We start from the raw sequence: 10,183 nt of genomic DNA, 5'->3' as shown, positions 1-10,183 counted from the left end.
TTAATTCATGCCAATTAACCAACCGGGAAGTCTCATCAACAGTAATGTTAACATTAACAAACAACAACTTTTGCTATATCAGAGCATATAAACTTTATTCCCATGCTTATGTTTCCATACGTATAAAATTTAAACTATTTTGTTAAAAGGTGATGAATTAAAGTTTTAAAGTAAATACATGAAGATGATACTAATTTCAACCTTAAATAGAAGCTTCTTTCCTCTCATCATTATTGACATTAACAACACTCTCAAAGAAGGATAATATACAATACAGCCAGCAATTTACAGATTAATACTGTGATATTTCACAACTATGTAGACTTTTGCACAAAATAAATGAGCACTGAGAACAACTACCTTCCATGTCTGAGGATAGCTGCTACTTTCTGTGGAGTTGAATTCCTTGAGATAAAGCAAGGTTCATCTGATGTGTATGGAGATCTGCATTCCTCAAAGCTGCTTTCTGGGCATGTGGTTTCACCAGATTGTAAAGAGCCAAAAGTCTTACAAGTTTCAGTGTCAGTATCACTAAGTAGACCAATGCATTGATCATCTGAAAATCCAACTCTGTGTTTTGGTGAATGCCTAACAATAAATTCAGATGGTCTTAACTTGCTTTTCTGTTCCAGTAGGTCAACACTTCTTATAATATTTGCCAGTGTTTTCACTTGTTGTTTTACTTCTCCCTTTTTCACCTGAACATATTTTCCCTTTATTGGTGACTTGCAATACTTGCGGCATATTCTGCAAAACACACACAAGTAACTGTAAGTCTCACGGTTCAATGTATGAAACGGTTAATCTTGGAAAAGTTACTACCTTTCTTAAATAAATAAAGGTAGAGTCACAATGGTCCCTGATGACCATAAGCTCAAAGGGGAGAGTTGACTTGTGTGATGGTGATTTAATCTGAGGATCACCACATCTTAGGCGAGGGGCAACATTGAGAAGACAAGCCCTCATGAATAACTTTACTGCACAGAAATTGAACCTGTGCTGTTGGCGTCACTCTGCATCACAAACCAGCTATCCAGCCAACTGAGCTAAACTGACTCCCAATAAATAAATAACGACTTGGTGTATAAACAATTAACACACCTCCCTGTGGTTTAGTTGGTGCAAGTGGTTGGAAGAACGGGGACGAGGTGCAACTGTGGTTTGGACAGGAGAGGATGCAAATGATACTAAAATTTTATGTATAGAAATTGGCGAGAATTGTGCTCAGAGTCAGTAAAGTTAGTATTTTAGAAACTTTTTGTGTGATATCCACTTTGAATGAGTGACAAGCAAATGTTAGACACAACATTCTTTGATGGTTGCTTACAGTGTGTGGAGAATTACCTACTTTATTCCAAGAAACTTAACATATAGTATCAGGACTACTGATTTACAGTAATTAACTAAATGAAATGTTTTATTGCATGTCATTATGGGACTATTTGTAGTGATCTTGGATCTAATTCCATAATGATGTGTACGTTTCTGTGAATAAGTGGTCTACTTCTCTTTCTTCCTTTAAGATGCTTATAAACACCAACACCTCTTTTGGTCACTTGCTCTAATAGCTCCTTATTTGGCGGAACATTGGATTTTGTGTTATAATGCTCCTATGAAGTACCTTGGGATATTTTGTCACACTATTTCACATAAATATTTCTGCTTTTTTCCTCCTGAGTCTTTATCATGCGATCCTAGAATCAGAATTTATGTCACACTATTTGTAACTCCCACAGTTGCGTGGACCTGCAGAGTTTCACTGGCTGTCTTGTCTGGAGACAATACACATCTTTTTAGCCTGTCTTGATGCTCTCCCCACTCCCATTGTTTTGTTTCTTAAAGACTGGATTAGTTGTAAGTATTCGCATTCCAACCATTATTCATGTAAATTGAGTCTGTGTCTTATAAGTTCTGTTTGTGAACAGAATTCCCACTCACCTGAAGAAGGGGCTCAGAGCCTCGAAAGCTTGTGTGGCTTTTGCTACCAAATAAACCTGTTGGACTTTAACCTGGTGTTGTTAAACTTCTTACTATATTTTACAATGTCAAAGGCACCATATAAATAGTTGTGATTGTTGTTTCATACTCAGTGACACAGTGTACATTCTAAATCAGTAGCATGTTACACAATTATTGATTACACCTCACCAAACTCTTGTGACATATCTTTATTTTCCCTTCTCAAAGTAAGATGATGGCAGCTGGCAGCAAGCAAGGGCTGTACTTCATAGCAGATTTTGTCACATATTTCATCAAGTGCAAGCTTTATGACCAACTCAAATAATTTAGGGCATTTAACTTACAATATTGAAAAAAATGTGAAGTGAAGGGGGCATGTGGGAGATAAGCAAATATCTCCTTATACTGTCAAATTAGTGAGGTGTTGTATTGAATGAGGTACCTCATTTTGTTTTTGCTTCACTGTTGTGTATTGTCCCTCACCTGGTTCAAGTTCTTCTCCAACATCCAGTACTGGATTTCCTCCAACTAGAATTTTCCCGTCCCGCTTGCCATGGAAATTGTAGCAGGCGGGGGCGGAGCATGCAAAGGTCCGTTGACCTTGGGCAGGATTTCCCGGTCTTGGGGCAAGCGCGGCCATAAAATCTCACCCATTCTCTTTGGTCACAACCACAAACTCTGTTCCCCAGCCACTGGCTCCATCTCTATCCCTGGAAATGGTCTGAGGCTGTACGAGACTGTTTTCAACCTTGGACATGGATCTAAACCTATTTCCATCTCCAAAAAATATCACCTGACTACGACCCTTTGCCTTACTCATCTGCTGCTGAAACCTTCAGCCATGATTTGATTATTCCAACATACCCCTGGTTGATCTCCCTTCTTTCCACAAACTTGAGGTAAGCCAAAACTCTGCTGCCCATGTCATAACATACACCATCCCATTCGCCCATCAACCGAGATGTCAGCTTCACTCCAGAAGCTCCACACCATCCAAAGCAGCCCATTTGATTGGCACCTTGTTCACCACCATACATATTAATTCCCTCCACTACTGGCACACCATAACTACAGTGTGTGCCATTTACAAGATGTGCTGCAGGAACTCAACAAACATTTTTCAACAGCACCTCCCAAACCCACGATCTATCACATAGAAGGACAAGGACAGCCAGCACACCACCACCTCCAAGTTCCTTTCCAAGTACCTCACTTGGAAATACTCTGTAAGAAGTCTCACAACACCAGGTTAAAATCCAACACGTTTATTTGAAATCACAGCTCTCGGAGCGCTGCTCCTTCATCAGGTGAGTGGTGAGGTAGGTGTAGGTAGGTATAGACATATTAGGAATATGTCTATCTCCCTCTTGAAACCATTCAACGATTCAGACTGCGCTATGGGGCAGTGAGTTCCACAAATTCACCATCCTCTGTGAGAAGTAATTCCTCCTTATCTCAGTTTTAAATCTGCTGCCTCACAACCTATACCTATGACCTCTTGTTCTAGATTTCCCCATAACAGGAAACATTTGGTCTACATTTAATTTATCAATCCCTTTAAAAATTTTATACACCTCAATCAGTTCCCCTCTCATCTTTCTAAACTCCAGTGAGTACAAGCTCAAACTGTTTAATCTCTCCTCATATGTCAACAACCCCTTGATCAACTATTATGTTACTGAATGGTGGAACAGTTTGAGGGATTGAATGGGCCTGTGTTCCTGTTCCTGTGTTTCAAGGCTGGTAGAAAGGTTGTAAATAAAATGAACTTGTGAGTCTCAGAGAATCCACGGTGGTTCGGAATCCAAAGAGTGTAACTTTATAATATTAACCAGCTATTTAAGTCATTGCTGGGTATTTAACTATGATAGCTGGTCATACAATGCACTGTAACATCAACAAGACACATTGCCGAATGATTTAATATCAGCTGGATCATTGCATGGTCGCTTTCTCACAAACATGTCAGAGATATCAGTTAAACAATCCGTCTGTTCTTCTGAAACTTTCAGTCAGCAGTTTTAAAGCAACGTTGGTGGCGACCAAAGACTGTAAAAATAATTTTATCCATATCAGTAATAATTGATACTTACATCAAAAGGATGATGAAAAAGATGCAAGTTCCTACTGAAGAAGCCACAGGTAATATCCATGGGTACATGATCCCTAGGAGTCATGAAAATGATTAGCGTTAAAAAAAAAGTAAAGTATTAAATAAGATTAATCAAACAAACACGTAAAAATCTGAGGCTTTTGAAGTGCCCATGATTGACAATTTCTGTTTTAATGGGACTACCCTCTAGTATTGAGCTAAATTGGAATTTTTAAAATTGTACAGAAATTTGCCTAACTCCCAAGTTCCACTTTGTAGAAAACAGGTGGAGATTTTGCAAACATCAGGAAGATTAAGAGGGCATATGCAGTCTGGTGGAATGGGCATATACATAGCAGATGAAATTTAATGCAGAGAAATGTGAAGTCTCTGCATTAAAGAGGAACTTTAATGAGGAGAAGTTATACAAAATAATGGATACAATTCTAATGGTGGTGCTGAAACAGGAGAATTTTGGGGGTGCATATGCAGAACTAGTTGAAGGTAGCAGTTTAAATTGAGAAGGCATTAGGCATAAGGGATCCTCGGCCTTCTAAATAGAGGCATGAAATGCAAAAGCATGGAAGTTATGATGAACCTTTATAAAGTACTGATTTGGCCTCAACTGGAGAAATGTGATAAATTCTGGACACCACACTTTAGAAAAGATGTGAAGGTATTAGAGAGGGTGCAGAAAAGATTTATGAGAATAGTTCCGGGGATGAGGAAATTCATTAACTAGACAGACTGGAGAAACTGGGGTTGTTATCCTTACAAAAGAGAAGGTATAGAGGAGATTTGATAGAGGTGTTCAAAATCATGAGGGACCTGGATAGCATAGGTAAGAAGGAACAGTTCCCACTGGTGGAAGGATCACAATGTGGAGATGCCGGCGTTGGACTGGGATAAACACAGTAAGAGTTTTAACAACACCAGGTTAAAGTCCAACAGGTTTATTTGGTAGCAAATGCCATTAGCTTTCGGAGCGCTACTCCTTCGCCAGATGGAGTGGAAATGGAAGAATCACAAACCAGAGGTGAATGATAAAATAACAAAAGCTGACATGAGGGGAAAAGAACTATCAAAAGGTCAGGATCTGGAATGAACTGCCTGAGTTGTGATGGAGGCAAAGGTAATCATGATTTCAAAAAGGAATTGGATAATTATTAGTATAGAAAACATTTGCAAGGCTACGGGGAAATGATGAGGGAATGAGAGCTGCTGTGTTGCCCTCACAGAGAACTAACACAGGCACTAAGTGCCAAATAGCTTCCTTATGTGCTATGACCTTTCTACGATTCTATATTTGTTCAGGAAATACGGACAAAGTATGTAAGATTTTCTAGAAACAGTAACATCTTATGATGGAATAATATAAGTAGCATTTATTGAAATGAATTCAGGAGAAGGGTGAAAGGTTTCTCTAAGTATTATATATGCAAAAAAGTACAGATGCATTTTCTGCGGTATCAACGTTAAATTAATATATTCAATACACAACAAAAATAAAATAATCTTGTTGGTTAACATTGCTTATTTTTTGAACCTAATTCAAAAGTTGATGGTCCCAAGGTAGAGTAATTTAATTATTTTATTTAATTTGTATAATTCAAGAAAATATCAGGTTTTTATCCTTCAGTGCTAACTTGTTTGAATTTAATTGTGTTTAGCTGAAACTAATATTTTAAAACATCTATTGAATTATAATTAGATGATCATATTCAGATTATTTGTGATTTGAACAATTAGTATTTTTCTACATATATATGGAATTCTAATTTACAGGTTAACCCTGATTGGTTTGATAGGTACTGGGCAGAATACTTTGATCGAACCTTCACATCCTCTGAGGAAGTTTGTTCCAGACTCCAACCACCCTTTGGGTGAAAATATTTTTCCTCATATCACTTTTAATCCTTTTGTCAATTATTTTGAATCTGTGCCTCTAGATCTTGAAGCTCTCTTGAGAGGGAACAGTTTGTCACTATTTACCCTGTCTATACGCCTCAAGATCTTGAACACTTCTATCAGGTCTACTCTCCGCCTTCTTTTCTCCAAAGCAAACAGTCGCAATCTCTCCAATTTATCCTCATAACTACAGTTCTTTATTCTGGGAACCATTCTTCTGAATCTCCTCTGTACTCTCTCCAATGCCTTCACATCCTTCCTCAAGTGTAGCGCCCAGAACTGGATGTAGTATTCAGAAAGAGGCCTAATTAGTGTCTTATTATAAGGTTCAACATGACCTCCCTACTCAATGTCCTTATTAATAAAGCATAAGATACGGTATTCTTTAACTATTCTCTATATATGCCCTGCCATCTTCAATGACTTATCTACATATACACTGAGGTCCATCTGTTTTTGTACCTCCTGTAGAGCTTCTCCCTTTATTTTATACTATCTCTCCATATACTTCCTGCTAAAATGAATCACCTCACAGTTCTCTGCATTGAACTTCATCTGCAAATTGTCTGCCCAGTCCATGTCCTTTTGAAGTTCAATACTATCCTCATCACAGTTGACAGATTGTGATCTGTGTATCATCTTCATGCCCTGAACACTGCAGTCTAGGTTATTAAGATACATCAGGAAGAGCACAGGTCCCATCACTGACCACTGGGGAACTCCACTACATTAGGCTCATTAATAAGACAACTGACACTCATCATTACTGCGCCCACCGCAATTCAGTGGTGGCTCAGCAATTAAATAGGAACCTCATAGCTCCCTGAACCTTCCAAAGGTTGCCCGGCAAACCGGGTCGGATTAGCCAGTAGCCTCCTGTGGGGGCTCCCTCTTTATCAGTCATTGTCCAATTGAGAGACCTAACATCGGGAGGCATGTGAGTGCTGAAAGCCAACCACTGGGCACCCCCCCCTCACATGTGGCCTCTTCCTGTGACCTCACTCATCTTTGGCCTGGAATCCTTCGTTCATCTTTGGCCTCTGGTGGGTTCATTACCAGCAGCTGCCACCTTTCCTGATGGCAATGAGGAGCTGCCAGTTTCTGATTGGCCAACAGTACTTGATGAGCAGGATATCAGCCACTTGCGTGCTGGATCCCGAGGAAGGTCTTATTAATACCATTGGGCCCCTCCTCGCCATGGAATTGATGGGAATTCCCCGCTGGTTCTCCTCCGTTGGGTTGATTAACTATGTCCAGCTTAAAGCCTTGTAATCCATTACAAGTATATATTTATGTGATTGCTCTCAAGTTTCTTTGTGAGACTCAATTAATCTCAGTAATCAAGAATGAAGTGATCTTTTCAATTGGCCTACAGGATTTACAAATCATATCCAAACAATAATGTGTGAAGTATTGTAGGTCTTATTATTGTTTCAGCATCAGTAGTGTGAGGATGGATGTTATTTTTGTTAATATTTTTGGGGAATATTATGTTATTCTGTAAAGAAGGTTAAGTGTATGCGTGTGTATTAATGATTTAATTAAGCTGGGGAAAAATTAATAAGGATAACTTGTCTGGGAGATTTGAGAGATAAAAGAATTAAAAGTGCTAAATACATACATTTACAATAAGAGACCATGGTAAAGTGGATTTATAAATAAATAGGATGGGTTTAGAAATTTGTATTAGGAGTTAGATAGGGACTTGACTTTTCAGCTGTTAAATTTCGAAGGGGAGTAAGGGATTTTCACAACTTACAAAGGTTCCATAAATAAATAAAGTAAGGTTAATAAATGTTATTTGATCCGAAAGGGGATGTAATTGGAAAACATGAAAGTTCTTTACATTTTGGAAAAGTTGAATTCAAAAAGGTGTTGAGAACAATATAATCAGAAGGAAAAAAGGATATTGAATAAATGATGGTATGCTGAGTTGTGTCAACTGTGTGGGAGAGATGAACTGAAACCAGCTTTGTGTTGAGAGAAGGTGTGAAATTTGAAGCAGCCACTCTGTGAGGCGAGTAGCGTGATCTGTACCTGCCTCCGCGCCAGTTCCCCCTTTACCAAGGCCTGAAAATGGACGAGATCGGGACCGCACCCGAAATGCGCACGATGGCCATTTAAATGCATCTGCATGCATTTGCATGCGTTCAAATTGACTTAATGGGCTGCACGCCCAACTTTACCAGCACTTCTCCCTTTACCACCGCGTTTGCCAATTTGGAATCGGTGCAAAACAGACATGCTCCATAAAAGTCCGATTCGGGCACTCCATCAGTGAGAGTTAGTGAGGAAGTAAGTGCATAGCATCCGATGGCTCTCGCAGTATCCTGTAAGTTTCAATAAGATCGCCCCTCATCCTTCTAAACTCCAATGAGTACAGATCCAGAGCCCTCAACCGTTTCTCATACGACAAGCTCTTCATTCCAGGGATCATTCTTGTAAACCTCCTCTGGACCCTTTCCAAGACAAGCACATCCTTCCTTAGATATGGGCCCAAAACTGCTCACAACACTCCAAATGGGGTCTGACCAGAACCTTATACAGCCAGTATACAGGGTCTCCAATATCCGATTTGCAGCACGGACTCGGGTCACAGCACTTACCTCAGGTCTTGCGGTGCTGCTGGGTCCTAGTGCACTCAGCACTCTTCAGCTGAAGGATCTGCACAAAGCCCTTGCAAATTGCACTGCTGCAGCCTCTTAACTTTTCAAGGAGCTGTGATTGTGGGAAGCATGTGGCTGGGGGAATTGGGGGTATGGACAGCGACTGTTGATGGGCTAGGGGTAAGCAGCGTTCCTTAACCGCTTCATGTGTTCCTCTCCATCTCCAACATCCACCCCCCCCCCCCCCCGCCCCCCCATCCCTTCAGAGTGACGAGATGGCTTTTGCGATGCAACCAATCGATCTTGCTGTTCTTTTGGTTGCTGCTGGAGCTGAGGAGGAGGAGCTGGAGGAAGAATTGCGGCACAGGAGGCCCAGGCCTTATCACTTGCAGGAGTAGAGAGAGACGACTACCAGAGGCAGGAGGTGGCTGCCATTCACCCAGGAAGGTTGGGGGAGGAGGAGACAGAGGAGAAGGAGGGAGTGGAGACCCTGGCAGTTCCGTGCACGAGTGTCATTTGAACAGATGTCGGACACCGTGTGCCGCCGACGTCTCTGCCTCCGAAAGGAGACAGTGCAACACCCGTGCAACCTGTTGCAGGACTTGGCACCTAGAGGCGGGGGTGGGGGGGGGGGGGGCACCTGGGCCCACGTCTGTGTAGTGGGTAAAGGATCTGAAACCCCCATACAGGGCCCTAGGGCAGATGGGGTGTGTGGGATGGGAGGGAATCGCTCATGGGTTCTCGGGAACCAAAGGCTTCCTTTTCTCAGTGACACAGCATTGAGGGGCCTCCCCAACTGACATCAATATGAAGCATCCCTCCGGCGATCATCAATGGAAGAGGATTCCTTTCAGACAAATTAGTCACAGGTGGGTGGTGAAAAAACACTTAATTGCAATAAAGGTGTTTAAATAATACGTTCTAACATAAAAACTTGTGAACAGAAAAGGTGCTTAAATATCTTTCTAACTAGTGCAGCCCTTCACCCGTGCCATCTCAGTGCAACTACAACTTCCTAACCTTACGTGGCCTACCACTACGTCTCAGTGACTCCCCAGAATGTACATCAAAGTTGGAGGGGGCCAGCTGCCTACTTCATCCTGTGGCCTGTGATGCGCGTGGCGGGCGTCCTCTAGAGGCCTTGGACCTTGAGGGCTCTGGCCGGCTTCCAGGTTCTGGGATGTTTCCATGACACCCTCTTCATCCCGCTGCCCCTGAGATGCCCCGGTGTCAGGAATGGGGGAGTCAGAAGGTGTAGCCACAGCCACAGTCTCCTGGCTGGAAGGCCCTGGCACGGGCTCGAGCCTTTCCTCCACCCTTGGAGTTCCTGTGGGCCCCTGGGTCATTCCATGGGACGGCGGTGCTTCTGCAGTGAGCTCCAGCAGCTCCAGCATCACCTGATCCTGCCAGTCCTGGAGGACCACCTGCATCCTACCTGTGGGTTGTTGAGCCCTCTGCGATGGCCACCTGAGTCGGGAGCCACCTGTCAATGGCTGCAGTAAGTGTCCTCTGAGACAGGGCCATGCTCTGCAGCCCCTCAGCCATGATCCTCTGCATCTGGGCCATGTTTTCATAGGCTGCAGCCATAGCCCGCAGTGTCTCAGCGCTGAACCGCTGG

General features: G+C 42.1%; 1 protein-coding gene across 3 annotated transcripts in view; it reads right to left on the bottom strand.

Annotated features, from left to right (window-relative positions):
- Positions 1-10,183, bottom strand: part of LOC144508049 (zona pellucida-binding protein 2-like) — a 73,941-nt gene continuing 63,758 nt past the window's right edge. For all 3 annotated transcript variants that reach the window (XM_078235805.1, XM_078235815.1, XM_078235824.1), the window contains exons 8-9: positions 4,053-4,125; positions 1-747 (exon numbers count right to left, since the gene is read on the bottom strand). In XM_078235805.1, the coding sequence (XP_078091931.1) occupies positions 357-747; positions 4,053-4,125 (464 nt within the window). In that variant the 3' untranslated portion in view covers positions 1-356. The remainder of the gene's footprint in view (positions 748-4,052; positions 4,126-10,183) is intronic.

This window comes from Mustelus asterias, chromosome 2, assembly GCF_964213995.1.
Source record: "Mustelus asterias chromosome 2, sMusAst1.hap1.1, whole genome shotgun sequence".
Classification (NCBI taxonomy): domain Eukaryota; kingdom Metazoa; phylum Chordata; class Chondrichthyes; order Carcharhiniformes; family Triakidae; genus Mustelus; species Mustelus asterias.
This window is presented reverse-complemented; position numbering and strand designations above follow the sequence as displayed.